General features: G+C 44.6%; 1 protein-coding gene across 5 annotated transcripts in view; it reads left to right on the top strand.

Annotated features, from left to right (window-relative positions):
• ltbp1 (latent transforming growth factor beta binding protein 1) overlaps positions 1–17,391 on the top strand; it is a 456,945-nt gene that overhangs the window by 119,536 nt on the left and 320,018 nt on the right. Inside the window, exon 1 of one of the 5 annotated variants that reach the window (XM_070889257.1) lies at positions 941–1,021. The exons of the other annotated variants lie outside the window; for them this stretch is intronic. Coding sequence (XP_070745358.1) covers positions 1,003–1,021 — 19 coding nt within the window. The 5' untranslated portion in view covers positions 941–1,002. Of the gene's footprint in view, positions 1–940; positions 1,022–17,391 lie in introns of those variants that run through there. 5 annotated transcript variants of the gene reach the window in all.

Here is a 17,391-nt window from a genome sequence, read left to right as displayed (position 1 = left end):
TTGCAGAGATCAGCTGCAAACTTCCGAAAGCACAAAATGTAATTAGGAAGAGTCTTTCCCTAAGGCAAGGACACAGGTGTATGCTATGAGTATTTATGTGCTTTTTCCAGCACCCTGCAGGAGAAAAGGGAATCAAACAGGGGAGAAAAAGTCACTGTAAATAATATTATTGGACACAATCTGGTATATGCGAACTTAATTATGATGCCAAAAATGACATTTTTTGACCAATGTGCCTCTGTTGGCACTCTGTTGAAGTGCTCGATTCATATTTTTTCTCTAAAGTCCAGATCAGTTGGTAGTCCCTTTTGATTTCCTTGCTTCATGTTGATGGGGCAACTTTCTTCTTCACTGCATTTGTGGAACAAAAGGAGGTCCCAGATGGGAGGTGTTCTCCTATGTCTAATAGCTGACATATTCTCCAGTTATCTGATAGAGCAAGAACTTGGCAACAAACTGCTTCCGTTTCTCTACCTCCCACCAATTATTTTTCCAGCCAAACACCCGACAGTAACACAACTTCTTTTGATAAAGGAACACTATTAAGTAATAATAGAAGCCCTATAAAACGACCTTTCACTTGCTTTTTTTGCAGTGATTGTTGCGTTTGTACTGAATAGAAATCTGAAGCACACAATTCAGGGAACGACATCATACTGAAAATGATTATATCATTGTAAGTGTTTAGTATTATAGTATCTAGGCTTTGCCTCAACAATTTTTCGTTGTTTTTTTTCTAACCTATAGTCTTGTTCATATTTCTAGTATTGCCCTTTTGAAGGCAGAGTTTCAAACAAATGGGTTATTCCATCCTGCACTTGTCATGCCCTTTCATGCTTGGTTTTCTCCTCCCTCCCCATCCCCAGACAGTCCCCACCTTTCTCAAGATCTGGCACTTTGGGTGAGCTGAGGGTATTCCAGGTGCCCGCCTGCAGTCTGACCCCGGGCAGCACATGGGATCGTGATGGACACCATGGGCTCACTGTTGTGTCTGATCTGGGAATGAGTCGCCAACAGCTGGGTAGGTTAGATCGATTATTTGCAAAGGCTAATTGCAGTAAGAAGTAACAGTTTCAAAATATTTACACTGCAGAGGAACATGAATATATTTCATGCTCATTTAAATTAAGTAAGGATGACACATACTGACAATTTAGAGAGGCACCTTTTTCTTACGGCCTATAGATATAAATCACACTGAAGGATATCATTGTGCATTGTGTTAAAACTCTTTACCTTTGCCAAGAAATAGAGGTTTTCCAAAGCACACTTTCATGTAGGCAATTTCTCTTATACACTTCAAAAGCAGGAGATTGAGGTTTATAATGGTAACAGATAATATAGCTATGAGTGACCATGTGCAGTATAGAAATGAGTCCTACTCCTAGTTGGCTGTACTGTTGGCTGTACTGTTACATTTCTATTCCATCATTGGAGTGGCAACATTGTGCTGCACTAGTATGAGAAACAGATTTGGAATGCTTCTGTACATTGGCGATTGACAGCTTTCTCGTACTTCCTGATATTTCATGAAAGTAGCCATCAACATTAGCAGTGAGGCCTGTGACATCAGGCTGAGTAGACGCTGTCCTTGGGCGTGAGCCATTTTGTTACTGCGCCCACATCAAAGTGCATTCATGTGATAAACGCACGCCACCACATGTGCTGCAAGCTCGCAATTCACAGTGTAAATCGCCGTAGTAGATTGAATTTGAGAGAGGGATCATCCTCAATGAATGGAAAATGCTCGGTTGAGGCAGAGAAGGCTGCCCAATATATATTGGTAATTTCTACGTCTACAGTTCAAACTGTAATCACTCAAACACATTCCTGGAAGGAGTCAAATCTCTGATATTTTTACTGTGCTTAAATTCAGTCTCCAGTTTGCACACACATTGTATTCTGGGCCAACCTCTAAAACATCTGGCGACACTTTGCATTATGACCACAAAATACTGTTTCAAAACAAATTTTGATGTAGTGTATTTAATAATTACTTTACAGTGTGCATAATTAATTAGGAGAGATATTATTGTCAACACCAATTCATTAGTTCAGTTTTTATGAAACTTGACCATATTATTGGTAGTATATGAATAAATCATACTACACTTCAAAAAGTACCACATTGGCTGTCAAGCACTTTGGGGGATACAGTGGTCATGAAAGACACTATATTTTTTATTCGTTACTGAGATGTGGGCGTCGCTGGCAATGCCAGCATTCATTACCCGTCCCTAATTGCCCTTGAGAAGGTGGTGGTAAGCTGCATTCTTGACCCGCTGCAGACCTTATAAGAACATAAGAAATAGGAGCAGGAGTAGGCCATATGGCCCCTTGAGCCTGTTCCGCCATTTAATATGATAATGGCTGATCCGATCACGGGCTCAGGTCCACTTCCCTGCCCACTGCCCATAACCCCTTATTCACTTATCGGTTAAGAAACTGTCTTAAATTTATTCAATGACCCAGCTTCCACAGCTCTCTGAGGCAGTGAATTCCACAGATTTGCAACTTCTGAGAGAAGAAATTTCTCCTCATCTCAGTTTTAGGCGGCCCCTTATTCTAAGATTATGCCCCCCAGTTCTATTCTTCCCTATCAGTGGAAACATCCTCTCTGCATCCACCTTGTCAAGCCCCCTCATAATCTTATACGTTTCGATAAGATCACCTCTCAGTCTTCTGAATTCCAATGAGTAGAGGCCCAACCTACTCAACCTTTCCTCAAAGTCAACCCCCTCATCTCCGGAATCAACCTAGTGAACCTCCTCTGAACTGCCTCCAAAGCAAGTATATCCTTTCTTAAATATGGAAACCAAAATTGCACGCAGTATTCCAGGTGTGGCCTCACCAATACCCTGTATAAGTGAAGCAAGACTTCCCTGCTTTTATACTCCATCCCCTTTGCAATAAAGGCCAAGATTCAATTGGCCTTCCTGATCACTTGCTGTACCTGCATTCTAACCTTTTGTGTTTCATGCACCAGGACCCCAGGTCCCGCTATACTGCAACACTTTGCAATTTTTCTCCATTTAAATAATAACTTGCTCTTTGATTTTTTTCTGCCAAAGTGCATAACCACACACTTTCCATCTGCCAAATTTTTGCCCACTCACTTAGACTGTCTATGTCCTTTTGCAGGTTTTTTGTGTCCTCCTCACACATTGCTTTTCCTCCCATCTTTGTATCATCAGCCTTCTGGAAGTCCAAATACACCACATCCACTGGTTTCCCTTGTATCCACCCTGTTCATTACATCCCCAAAGAATTCCAGCAAATTTGTCAAACATGACTTCCCCTTCATAAATCCATGCTGACTCTGCCTGACTGAATTATGCTTTTCCAAATGTCCTGCTATTTCTTCTTTAATGCTGGACTCCAACATTTTCCCAACCACAGATGTTAGGCTAACTGGGCAATAGTTTCCTGCTTTTTGTCTGCCTCCTTTTTTAAATAGGGGTGTTACATTTGCTGTTTTCCAATCTGCTGGGACCTCCCCAGAATCCAGGGAATTTTGGTAAATTACAACCAATGCATCCACCATCCCTGCCGCTACTTCTCTTAAAATCCTAGGATGCAAGCCATCAGGTCCAGGGGATTTATCCGCCTTTAGTCCCATTATCTTACAGAATACCTCCTTCTTCGTGATTGTGATTGTGTTAAGTTCCTCCCCGCTATAGCCCCTTGACTATCCACTGTTGGGATATTTTTAGTGTCCTCTACTGTAAAGACTGATACAAAATATTTGTTCAGAGTTTCTGCCATCTCCATGTTCCCCATTACTAAATCCAAGGTCTCGTCCTCTAAGGGACCAACATTTACTTTAGCCACTCTTTTCCTTTTTATATACCTGTAGAAACTCTTGCTATCTGTTTTTATATTTCGTGCCAGTTTACTTTCATCGTCTATATTCTCTTTCTCAATCATTTTTTTAGTCATTTTTGCTGGCTTTTAAAAGCTTCCCAATCTTCTGTCCTCCCACTAATTTTGGCCATATTGTACGCCCTTGTTTTTAATTTGATACCATCCTGTATTTCTTTAGTTAGCCACAGATGGCTATCTTTTGTTTTACACCCTTTCCTCCTCACTGGAATATATTTTTATTGAGTTATGAAATATCTCCTTAAATGTATGCTACTGTTCATCAACCGTCCTACACTTTAATCTATTTTCCACTTTAGCCAACTCTGTCCTCATACCTTTGTAGTCTCCTTTATTTAAGCTTAGTGAGATCCAACTTTCTCGCCCTCCATCTGAATTTGAAATTCAACCATGCTATGGTCACTCATTCCAAGGGGATCCTTTACTCGGAGATTGTTTATTAATCCTGTCTCATTACACAGGACCAGATAAGAATATAAGAACATAAGAAATCGGAGCAGGAGTACGCCATACGGCCCTTCAAGCCTGCTCCTCCATTTAATATGATCATGGCTGACCTGATCATGGACTCAGGTCCACTTCTCTGCCTGCTCCCCATAACCCCTTCTTCCCTTATTGGTTAAGAAACTGTCTATCTCTGTCTTAAATTTATTCAATGACCCGGCTTCCACAGCTCTCTGAGGCAGTGAATTCCACAGATTTAAGATAGCCTGCCCCCTGGTTGGTTCCGTTACGTACTGCTCAAGGAATCCGTCCCTTATGCACTTGCACTCTATGAACTCTTCCTCAAGGCTATTCTGTCACGCTCTGGTTTTCATTTCCCCCAATGTTATCCTGCTCTATTGCCTTCACCTTGTGCTTTGAGTTTTTAGGTTTCTGCACACCTGAACCCTCCCCCATACGAATTAGTTTAAAGCTCTCTGCAGTCCTAGTTATTCGGTTTGCCAGGACCCTAGCCCCAGCAGGTTCCAAGTGGAGTCCGTCCCGACAGAACAGCTCCCTCTTAGCCCAGTACTGGTGCCAGTGCCTCAGGAACCAAAACCCATTTCTCACACACCAGTCTTTGAGCCATGAGTTTAGCTCTCTTGTCTTATTTAACCTATATAAATTTGCTCGTGGCTCGGGTAGTAATCCAGAAATTATTACCTTTGTGGTTCTGCTTTTTAATTTGACCCCTCGCTGCTCATAATCCCTTAGCAGAACCTTCTTGTCTGTCCTATCTATGTCGTTGGTACCCACGTGGATCACGACAACTGGATCTACCCCCTCCTACTCCAAGTTCCTCTCCAGCCCTGAGGAGATGTCCTTAACCCTGGCACCGGGGTAGGCAACACAGCCTTCGGGACTCATGCTCTCGGCTGCAGAGAACCGTATCTATCCCCCTAATGATACTGTCCCCTACCACTACAACATTTCGTTTTACTCCCCCCACTTGAATGGCCTCCTGTACCACGGTGCTGTGGTCAGTTTGCTCATCCTCCCTGCACTCCCTGACCTCGTCCACAGGGAATAAGAGCCTCGAACCTGTTGGACAAGAGCAAGGGCCGAGGCTCCTCCATCACTACCTCCTGGATCCCCATATCTTCCTCATTCATAGTCACACCCTCCTGTCCCTGACCGCTAGTCAAATCTGAGTTAGTTAACCTAAGGGTTGTGACGACCCCTGGAACAGTGTCCAGTAACTCTCCCCCTCCCTGATGTGTCGCAGTGTCTGCAGCTTGGACTCCAGCTCGTCAATGTGGAATCGAATTTCCTCGAGCTGCAGACACGTACCGCAGACGTGGCCACCGTGGACCTCAATGGGGTCCACCAGCTCCCACATGTTGCAGCACTGACGCATCACCCGTCCTACCGTCTTAATGTATTTAATTACGTTTTTTTTTTAGTCCTGCCAATGCCACAGAATTCTAACCTTTAATAAAACACGCACTACTGCTATTTAGTAAACAGTTGCTTAAATAATTAAGCAAGAAAAGCAAGAAAGGAGAGAGAACTCATCAACCAATCACTTCCCTGCTTTCCTGTGACATCTAATGTAGTCGCCCAGTTCCACCTCGTCGCAGTCGTCAACCTGCTCGTGCTGCTCCCTGGAGTATCTAGCTGCCGCCGCTGCCTTTAAGCTGCCTGTGGGGGGGAGGTGCTTACCTGAGGTTGCAGTGATCTTTTTTTAAATTTCAAAATATACTTTATTCATATAAAAATTTGCACAATACATTGAAAGGCAGTTCAGTACATTTGGATACGGTCAGCAATTCCATACAACACATTTGGATGATAACGGCAGTTCCGTTCAATAGATTTGCTTGCTTTTACATTTCGAGGTACATTTCAGTACTATCCAGGATGCATTGTAATACAGTCATTATATTGCTTTACTAGTGGCACTATACGGTACACAATGGGTGAGGGTACAGTTACATTTCTTTGCAACATACATTACTAAACAGAACTTGCATTATACATGGCACTGCATAGGTTTTTTCAGATCATGGTGCTCTATGTATACAAAAAGTTTACAAGTACAGTCCGAGGGGAGTTTTATACTGATTCCTGCCCCCGGGTTTACCGTGGCAGAAGGGCTTTAAACTGCGGCCCTTCCCCACCGTGCCTTTGCGGCGACTGCACCAATTTTTAGTGCGTCCCTCAGCACGTAATCCTGGATCTTGGATTGTGCCAGTCTGCAACACGCAGACGTGGACATCTCCTTGCTCTGGAAGACCAGCAAGTTTCGGCAAGACCAAAGTGCATCTTTCACCGAGTTGATGGCCCTCCAGCAGCAGATGATGTCTGTCTCAGTGTGTGTCCCTGGGAACAGCCTGTAGAGCACAGAGTCCTGTGTTACGGAGCTGCTAGGGATGAACCTCAACAGCAACCACTGCATCTCCATCCAGACCCGCCTTGCAAAGGGGCAATCCCAAAGGAGATGGATGACTGTCTCGTCCGCACCACAGCCAACTCGGGGGCAGAGTGCCATGTCTCTGAAACCCTGGCTGTGCACGAAGGATCTGACGGGTTGGGCCCTCCTCACCGCCAACCAAGCTATGTCTTGGTGCTTGTGTGAAAGCTCTGGCGATGAGACGTTCTGCCAGACGAGTTTGACAGTCTGCTCGGGGAGCCACCCGACAGGATCCATCATCTCCTTCTTTCGTAGGGCGTCCAGGACCTTATGTGCCGACCACTGCTTTATGGCCTTGTGGTCAAAGGTTTTTTTTCTGAAAGACTTTTCCACGAAGGACAGGTGGACAGGAATGGTGCAACTGGTGGGGGCGTTTTGCGGCAGCGTGGCCAGACCCATCCTTCGCAACACCAGGGACAGGTAGAACCTCAGCACGTAGTGACACTTGGTGTCGGTGCACAGCTTGATGCAGCCGCACACAAAGGTGGCCATCAGGATGAGAGCCACGTTCGGAACATCCTTTTCTCCACTGTCCAGAGATTTGTACATCGTGTTTCTGCAGACACGGTCCATTTTGGACCTCCAGACAAAGTGGAAGATGGCCTGGGTGACTGCCGCAGCACAGGAGTGTGAGATGGGCCAGACCTGTGCCACGTACAACACCGAGAGCACCTCACTCCTAATGACCAGGTTCTTTGCTGCGATGGAGAGGGCGCGCAGCCTCCACCATCTCAGTTTTTGTTTCACTTTGGCGATACGCTCTTCTCAGTTTTTGGCGCACGCCCCATCCGCTCCGAACCATATTCCCAACACCTTCAGGTAATCTGGCTTAACGGTGAAGGGAATAAAGGATCGGTCGGCCTAGCTTCCAAAGAACATGGCCTCGCTTTTGCTGCGATTGACCTTCGCTCCCGAGGCCAGTTCAAACTGGTCGCAGATTATGAGCAATCTGCGGACCGACTGCAGATCCGAGCAAAAGACGGTGACGTCGTCCATGTACAGGGAGGTCTTGACCTGAGCGCCTCTGCTGCCTGGGATTGTCACCCCTTTAATGTTCGCATCCTTCCTGATGGACTCGACAACGGGCTCGATAGAGCACACAAACAAGACAGAGGAGAGGGGACAGCCTTGCCTGACTTCAGACCTGATCGGAAAGCTTTCAGTTTCCCACCCGTTGATTAGAACTGCGCTACTGATGTCTGTGTAGAGCAGTTGGATCCAATTACGGATACCCTCCCCAAACCCCATCTTGGAGAGCACGTCCATCAGGTACGTGTGCAATATCCTGTCAAAGGCCTTCTCCTGGTCCAAGCTGATTAAGCAGGTGTCCACACTCCTGTCCCGCACGTAGGCGATCGTATCCCTGAGTAGCGCGAGGCTATCGAGAGATCTTCCTGCCGGGGACCTGAGGTCGCAGTGATCTGGTGAAGGTACTCCCACAGTGCTGTTAGGGAGGGAGTTCCAGGATTTTGACCCAGCGACGATGAAGGAACGGCGATATACTTCCAAGTCAGGATGGTGTGTAACTTGGAGAGGAACTTGCAGGTGATGGTGTTCCCATCCACCTGCTGCCATTATCCTTTTAGGTGGTAGAGGTCATGGGTTTGGGAGGTGCTTTTGAAGAAGCTTTGGTAAGTTGCGGCAGTGCATCTTGTAGATGGTACACACTGCAGCCACAGTGCGCTGGTGGTGGAGGGATATAAATACACGTCTTTCTTTCTTTTTCGTACTAATTAGGTTTAATTTACATACTAATTTCATGCAGAAATTAGTTTTACTAGAAATTACATTTTCTTACAAACACAAAATGTTAAATGGTTCTCTTTGTGAAAATAGCATTTTTTGTATATTATTAGAAATAACCTAATAATTGAATTTGGATTGAGATGCCAGCTAGGTTAATTAACTCAAATGCTTTCTAAAACACAGTAGGTTTAGATATTGAGTCATTATGAATCACACTGGGCTAATTCATTAATGGAATGAAATCATGCTGTGTGACATTAGCATATGAAAAGCAAAATGCATTGCTTTGCTTGCTATTTTAATGGCGGTGTTGGCTCATTTATTTCCATTAGGTTAAAAACTTGGTAAAAATGCAAAGCTATGCATTTCTATGTTGCTATCACCCCTTCCACCTCCTGTCATCTATGTACACCATAAAAGGAGTGGAGGTGCGGCGGTCTGGGAGCAGCGTGGAGGCACCGACCTGCGTGAGAACACCAGCGGCAGGTCGGGGCCATAAAAGGAGCGGAGGTGCGGTGGCCCAGGAGCAGCATGGAGGCAGACCACTTCAGGGAGCAGCGCGAGCTGGTGCAGGAGGGCGACGGCAGCGAAGAGTGACGTCATCAAGGTCCAGATTGGTGATTGGAGCGTGGGCAGATGGTGCAGGTGCGGTGAGATCGGGGCGAACGAGCGGCGAGAGACTGTAGAGCGACGTGATCGGGGCCCAGGAGGGGCGAGAGTTCGGGGCCAGGGGCCCAGGGGCAGCACGGGCCAGCCCACACTGCAATATGTGCGCGCACTAGGTCCTTTCAGCAGAGCTGGTCTCCAGTCGTCTTGGATAACCCTTGCCACTGGACCAAGACCTGGCTCTGTCAAGCCTGTGTGGTTGCTGGTGTGCAACAGCCACCCCACGTTAAAAATATCCACGCTCAGGCATCTTCCACCCTTCGGGATGTAGTTCAGGACCTGGAATAATAGGTCCTTCATTGAAACACCTGTGAACTCATTCTTTTTTAGCTTGGAGGCAAGTCATCCTCGTTAAAGTCATCCTGGTTAAAGAAGAAATTAACGCAATAGTAAGGAAGGACATTAACTTGGATGATGTGGAATCTGTATGGGGAGAGCTGCGGAATACCAAAGGGCAGAAAATGCTAGTGGGAGTTGTGTACAGACCACCTAACAGTAGTAGTGAGGTTGGGGACAGCATCAAACAAGAAATTAGGGATGCGTGCAATAAAGGTACAGCAGTTACCATGGGTGACTTTAATCTACATATAGATTGGGCTAACCAAACTGGTAGCAGTACGGTGGAGGAGGATTTCCTGGAGTGTATTAGGGATGGATTTCTGGACCAATATGTCGAGGAACCATCCTAGACTGGGTGATGTGTAACGAGAAAGGACTAATTAGCAATCTTGTTGTGCGAGGCCCCTTGGGGAAGAGTGACCATAATATGGTAGAATTCTTTATTCAGATGGAGAGTGACACAGGTAATTTGGCGACTAGGGTCCTGAACTTAAGGAAAGTAACTTCGATGGTATGAGACGTGAATTGGCTAGAATAGACTGGCGAAAGATACTTAAAGAGTTGACGATGGATAGGCAATGGCAAACATTTAAAGATCACATGGATAAACTTCAGCAATTGTACATCTCTGTCTGGAGTAAAAATAAAACAGGGAAGGTGGCTCAACCGTGGCTAACAAGGGAAATTAAGGATAGTGTTAAATCCAAGGAAGAGGCATATAAATTGGCCAGAAAAAGCAACAAACTTGAGGACTGGGAGAAATTTAGAATTCAGCAGAGGAGGACAAAGGGTTTAATTAGGAGGGGAAAAATAGAGTATGAGAGGAAACTTGCTGGGAACATAAAAACAGACTGCAAAAGCTTCTATAGATATGTGAAGAGGAAAAGATTAGTGAAGACAAATGTAGGTCCCTTGCAGTCAGAATCAGGTGAATTTATGATGGGGAACAAAGAACTGGCAGACCAATTGAACAAATACTTTGGTTCTGTCTTCACGAAGGAAGACACAAATAACGTTCTGGAAATACTAGGGGACCGAGGATCAAGTGAGCAGGAGGAACTGAAGGAAATCCTTATTAGCCAGGAAATCTTATTAGGGAAATTGATGGGATTGAAGGCCGATAAATCCCCGGGGCCTGATAGTCTGCATCCCAGAGTACTTAAGGAAGTGGCCCTAGAAATAGTGGATGCATTGGTGATCATTTTCCAACAGTCTATCAACTCTGGATCAGTTGCTAACGTAACATCACTTTTTAAAAAAGAAGGGAGAGAAAACGGGGAATTATAGACTGGTTAGCCTGACATCAATAGTGGGGAAAATGTTGGAATCAATTATTAAAGATGAAATAGCAGCGCATTTGAAAAACAGTGACAGGATCGGTCCAAGTCAGCATGGATTTATGAAAGGGAAATCATGCTTGACAAATCTTCTAGAATTTTTTGAGGATGTAACTAGTAGAGTGGACAGGGGAGAACCAGTGGATGTGGTGTATTTGGACTTTCAAAAGGCTTTTGACAAGGTCCCACATAAGAGATTGGTGTGCAAAATTAAAGCACATGGTATTGGGGTAATGTATTGACGTGGATAGAGAACTGGTTGGCAGCCAGGAAGCAGAGAGTCGGGATAAACGGGTCCTTTTCAGAATGGCAGGCAGTGACTAGTGGGGTGCTGCAGGGCTCAGTGCGGGACCACAGCTATTTACAATATACATTAATGATTTGGATGAAGGAATTGAGTGTAATATCTCCAAGTTTGCAAATGACACTAAGCTGGGTGGTGGTGTGAGCTGTGAGGAGGATGCTAAGAGGCTGCGGGGTGACTTGGACAGGTTAGGTGAGTGGGCAAATGCATGGCAGATGCAGTATAATGTGGATAAATGTGAGGTTATCCACTTTAGTGGCAAAAACATGAAGGCAGAATATTATCTGAATGGCGGCAGATTCGGAAAAGGGGAGGTGCAACGAAACCTGGATGTCACGGTACATCAGTCATTGAAAGTTGGCATGCAGGTACAGCAGGCGATGAAGAAGGCATATGGCCTTCATAGCTAGGGGATTTGAGTATAGGAGCAGGGAGGTCTTGCTGCAGCTGTACAGGGCCTTGGTGAGGCCTCACCTGGAATATTGTGTTCAGTTTTGGTCTCCTAGTCTGAGGACGGACGTTCTTGCTATTGAGGGAGTGCAGCGAAGGTTCACCAGACTGATGCCCGGGATGGCAGGACTGACATATGAGGAGAGACTGGATCGACTGGGTCTGTATTCACTGGAGTTTAGAAGAGTGAGAGGGGATCTCATAGAAACATATACAATTCTGGCAGGACTGGGCAGGTTAGATGCAGGAAGAATGTTCCCGATGTTGGGGGAGTCCAGAACCAGGAGTCACAGTTTAAGGATAAGTGGTAAGCCATTTAGGACTGAGATGAGGAGAAACTTCTTCAGTCAGAGTTGTCAACCTGTGGAATTCTCTTCCGCAGAGAATTGTTGATACCAGTTGGTTAGATATATTCAAGAGGGAGTTGTATATGGCCCTTAAGGCTAAAGGGATCAAGGGGTATGGAGAGAAAGCAGGAAAGAGGTACTGAGGTGAATGATCAGCCATGATCTTATTGAATGGTGGTGCAGCCTCGAAGGGCCGAATGGCCTACTCCTGCACCTATTTTCTATGTTTCTATGTTTCGAGGGACTGCCTATGATGATGATGTACACCACTAAAGCGGAATGGATGGTTTAATATTGAAAGAGATTGTTAGTCTTCTTGGTGCCCTTCTGTTTCTTATAAAACAGTTCACCTTGGAGCAACGTTGGAGAGATTTCATATAACTTACTGAAAACCTTATTGAGGTTGGTGGGAGCTTGCTGTGCGCAAATTAGCTGCCACCTTTTCTACGTTACAACAGTGACTACGCTTCAAATGTAATTAATTGGTAAATTGCTTTGGGACGTTCTGAAAGGTGCAAGTCTTTCTTTCAGCCCATAATGTATATTGCAAAAACAATGATAGATAGTAGAGAGTAGGAGTGAGCCTGTAATTTAATGCGCAGGTTTAGATGATGCTGATGAATCACTGAAATTTTGGTCTTGTGGTTTATGATGTAATGTGAATCCTGAACATAAATTGCAGCCTTATTTACCCAATCCCAACCATCCATGGCCCTATATTTAATGTTCTTTTCAACATCACAAGACAAAATATCCTTTAATGACCATCGCTTCAAATCAGTGAGATAATGTATGCTGTCAGCTCCTGCTAATGAAAACATATCTTAAAAGTGGAACATAGAGCTTGCACTAAAATGAAACATTATATATTTGTTTTCAAAAAGTGACAGTTGGCAAGGTGCAAGATACAGAGCTGTAATCTAATCATGTGCTCAACTGTTATAAAATGCTTAGTCTTCAATTTAGTTGTTTATGACTTCATCTGATTCTCTTGATTCGATTACAGCTTTACAATTCACTCCCAGCCATCCAATATTTTCTCTTTAACTCCTTAAACCACAGTGGGATTCAGGTAGTCATTTAGATTGGGGAGTTTCAACATTGATACATGTACACAGAACCTCAGGGATTTCTACGAGCCAATGTCTGTCTTTCTATCATCAATGCCTAAGAACATAAGAAATAGGAGCAGGAGTAGGCCAGGTGGCCCCATGAACCTGCTCTGCCATTCAATAAGATCATGGTTGATCTTTGACCTCAACTCCACTTTCCCGCCCGATCCCCATATCCCTTGGTTCCCTTCGAGTCCAAAAATCTATATCTCAGCCTCGAATGTACTCAATGGCTGAGCATCCACAGTCTTCTGGGGTAGAGAATTCCAAAGATTCACAACCCTTTGAGTGAAGAAGTATCTCCTCATCTCAGTCTTAAATAGCTGATCCCTCATCCTGAGATTGGGGGCTAGAATTTCCAGTGCTTCACCAACCGGTTTCTCGCCGGTTTTGGTCATTTTGGGTGAGAACCGGGTCGGCGAAAAATTCCCCAGATCAGTTACGCTGCCGGTCTCGAAGTACTGCTGGGGAGTGGACCGCCTGCGTGCATCGTCCACAGATCGCCATGGTGCGATATTTGGCTCAGCGGTGACCCGTAGGTAAGTTGAAAGAAAAACGTCCAGAGAATCAGCGGAGCTGGGCGGTAGGTAAGTAGCCCTGTAAGAAAAGGTAAGTAATTGTTTTTTTCCTAATTATTTTGGAGGATGTTTTTCTGATTTTTGACTTTATGTTTTTTGAAAAAAATGTTTTTGTGTTTTTCTCCTCCTAGGCCCAACCCGCAGCCTCGGTGTAAATTTATTAATTATCGCCCATTTTTTTAAAGAACCGCCCAACCCTAACCCTAACCCAAGATTCCATTTCTCCGGCCAGGGGAAACAGTCTCTCAGTATCTACCCCATCAAGCCCTCTCAGAATCTTATATGTTTCAATGAGATCACCTCTCATTCTTCTAAAGTTATGAGAATATAGGCCTAGTCTGCTTCATCGCTCCTTATAGGACAACCCTCTCATTCCAAGAATCAACCTAATGAACCTTCATTGCATCCCCTCTAAGACAAGTATATTGTTCCTTCGGTTACGGAGACCAAAACTGTACAAAGTACTCCCATAAAATAAAAATGCTTCTTCAATGTCGTCTCAGGTTCGTCATGACATAAATTAAATTGATCTGTTTTTAGTGAATCATAAAGTAAAGACTTAAAGCATGGAACTGAAGTGAGGTGTTTAACCCGTTCCTTCCACAGACTATATACACAAGACATGTCAGAGCCCATTTGACTCATCAAGCCCACTTCATCCAGAGTCCAGTGTATATTTTATCCTGGATTTCTGCCCCTCCTCCAACATCACTCGTTGATCCCTGATTTTAAGGAACACCGAGTTCCTATGTCATAGAATTACACAGAATTTACAGCACAGAAATCTCCCACCCCTCTTCATCTAATTATCTAGTTTCCCCTTAAATACATCTATGCTATTTCCCTCAACTACTTGTGGTACAGGTAGTAAGTTCCAAATTCTAACCACTCTCTGGGTAAAGAAGTTTCTCCTGAATTCCCAATTGGATTTCTTAGTAACTATCTTATATTTATGGCCTCTAGTCTTGGTCTCCCCAACAAGTGAAAATATATTTTCTACATCTACCCTATCAAACCCTTTCATAAAGAACTCAATCAGGTCACTTCTCAGTCACCTCTTTTGTAGAGAAAAGAGCCCCAGACTGTTCAATTTTTCCCAATAAGAAAGGTTTCACGTTCCATAATTGATCTTTTTAAAGGTGTCAATCTGAGAAAAGGCTCAATGCATTTCTCCCTGATACTTCAAAGAATAAATCGAATAAAATTGCATGATACGTATCTAACCGTATCCCATGCTGTGCATGATTGACCAGTTGCCCACCTCGGCACAACAGTTCCATGCTTCCAGCAGCTCAGGACTCATCCCGTTTCGCAGTGGTAGCTTATAGTGAATATTGTACAGCATCTCACCTCAGTACATCACCAAGACTGCCTACTTCCATCTCCGTAACATCTCTGCCTCTGCCTCAGCTCATCTGCTGAAACCCTCATCCATGCCTTTGTTACAGTTGGACTTGACTATTCCAATGCTGTCTTGGCCGACCTCCCATCTTCCACCCTCCATAAACTTGAGCTCATCCAAAACTCTTGTGCCTGTATCCTAACTCGCTCCCAAGTCCCGTTCACCCATCACTCCTATGACCTACATTAGCTCCCAGTCCAGCAACGCATCAATATTATATTTCTCATCCTTGTTTTCAAATCCCTCCATGGCTTCGCCTCTCCCTGTCTTTATAACCTCCTCCAGCACTACAACCCTCTGAGATCTCTGCGCTCCTCCAATTCTGGCCTCTTGCACATCCCTGATTTTAATCGCTCCACCATTAGTGGCCGTGCCTTCAGCTGCCTACGCCAAAAGCTCTGGAATTCAGTCCCTAAACCTTTCCGCCTCGCTCTCCTCCTTTAAGGCGCTCCTTAAAACTTATCTCTTTGACCAAGCTTTTGTTCATCTGCCCTAATATCGCTTTACGTGGTTCGGCGTCAAATTCTGTTTGATAACGCTCCTGTGAAGTGCTTTGGGACATTTTACTACATTAAAGGCACTTATAGAAATTCAAGTTGTTGTTGTTGTAAGTTCTGTGTTCAAATTTTTACCAGTGATATAAACAGGATGCACCCTGGGCTTGTACAGTTTATTCCACTTCTGAGTGAGACCTTCACCAATTACCTCAGTACTATGACGTCAGCCTCCTCATTTATGGAACAAACTGGAGCTTTCAGTGTCTGCTCTGCGTTCCCATTCATTAGTTTGGAATGTACAGTGCACCAAGCTCCCTTTGTAGTCTTTAGTTCCGAACGACCGAGGCCCGCCCCATCTAATGCTTGCTTGCTGCAAACGAGGGCCTCGGGGGAAATAAGTGGCAGACATTCAAAAGCACTTGGAAGGAAATAAAGAAAGGGTTATTGAAAACTATGGAAGTACTAGCAGGCCGACAAGAAACACTTGCTGTTAATATGCATAGCATCTAGAGAAGAACAGCTGATCAGTAATCACTTATTCGGTCACTGACAGTACTCTGCATGTTTGGGACTGATTCTTGGCTGCTGCTATATTTTTAATTGCTTAACCCTAGTGATAACTCTGTGTAGTTCAGAAGTGGGGATTGTTATCTAACATCTACCAAACTATCAGCAACTTTCCACGAGCTACTGATATGTTTATTGAGCTAAAGAGGCCTAATGACCATTAAAGAGAGTTGTTTATTTCAGTGTAATGGGCTGTTTTCTTTGCACAGTTTCGAGTTGTATGGAGAACCCTCTCTTCACTTTGTGGGGGGGGGGGGGGCTAGGGAGAACAAGAGTGCTTCGCTGGGCCCCACAAGGAAGGCTTTGGCTTTCCCTGCTGCAGACTCTTCCCCCCTCCTTTCCCAAATGTGAGCCACCCGCGGGATGGTCCCCGAAGCCAATCCTGCTGCCGGCCTTGCATTGTGAGACTTTATTTCCCGTCATCTCCCGCCAACTTCCTGCCTGGAATGGGAAGGGGGACTCGGCTGGCAGGATTAAATTGAGGCTTAGGCGTTGAAACGTCCTGAGCCCTGATTTCTGGGGCAGAGGGTGAGTTTGCAACTCAACTTACTTCTCATCTGCCCAAGTCCCACCTGGAGTGGGCTTGAACCCATGGCCTCTGACTCAGGCACAGGCGTCCGTCCATTGTTCCAATTCACACGGAGACGGGCGAGTTGAATTATAAGTGAACATATTTTGGCTGCACTTTGTTGCTTGAGCTTTTCAATGTGCTGCAAGTGAGGGAAAAATCAGATGTTCAGTGGAGCCATATGGAGTTTGTTTTTGTTAATTCATTTTACAGATCTTTTATATTATTATGCACCGATGGTCTTCAATAGAAAGAAGAGAGACTTGCATTTATATAGCGCCTTTCATGACCTCAGGACGTCCCAAAATGCTTTACAGCCAATGAAGTACTTTTTGGAGTGTAGTCACTGTTGTAATGTAGGAAACGCGGCAGCCAATTTGTGCACAGCAAGCTCCCACAAACAGGAATATGATAATGACCAGATAATCTGTGTTTGTGATGTTGATTTAGGGTGCATCCAATGCCTGTATTTCAGTCTAGTAAATTTACATTGCTCTTTCCAGTTAAAGCTGGGTAATGTAAGACACATTCAAAATTTGTGCTCAAAAAATCACATTTGAATTCAAAACTCGCAGCCGGTTCTGAATTGTCTCAACAGCGACATTTATATTGTACCACAGAAAATATCAAAGGTCACTTCACAAAGGCATCACTGAGAAAAGAATGGGTGCGGAGTGCCGGTTGAAAGTGAAGGCAAGGA

This window comes from Pristiophorus japonicus, chromosome 9 (genome assembly GCF_044704955.1).
Source record: "Pristiophorus japonicus isolate sPriJap1 chromosome 9, sPriJap1.hap1, whole genome shotgun sequence".
Classification (NCBI taxonomy): domain Eukaryota; kingdom Metazoa; phylum Chordata; class Chondrichthyes; family Pristiophoridae; genus Pristiophorus; species Pristiophorus japonicus.
The sequence above is the reverse complement of the archived record's forward strand: the minus strand, read 5'-3'. Positions and strand labels throughout refer to the sequence as shown.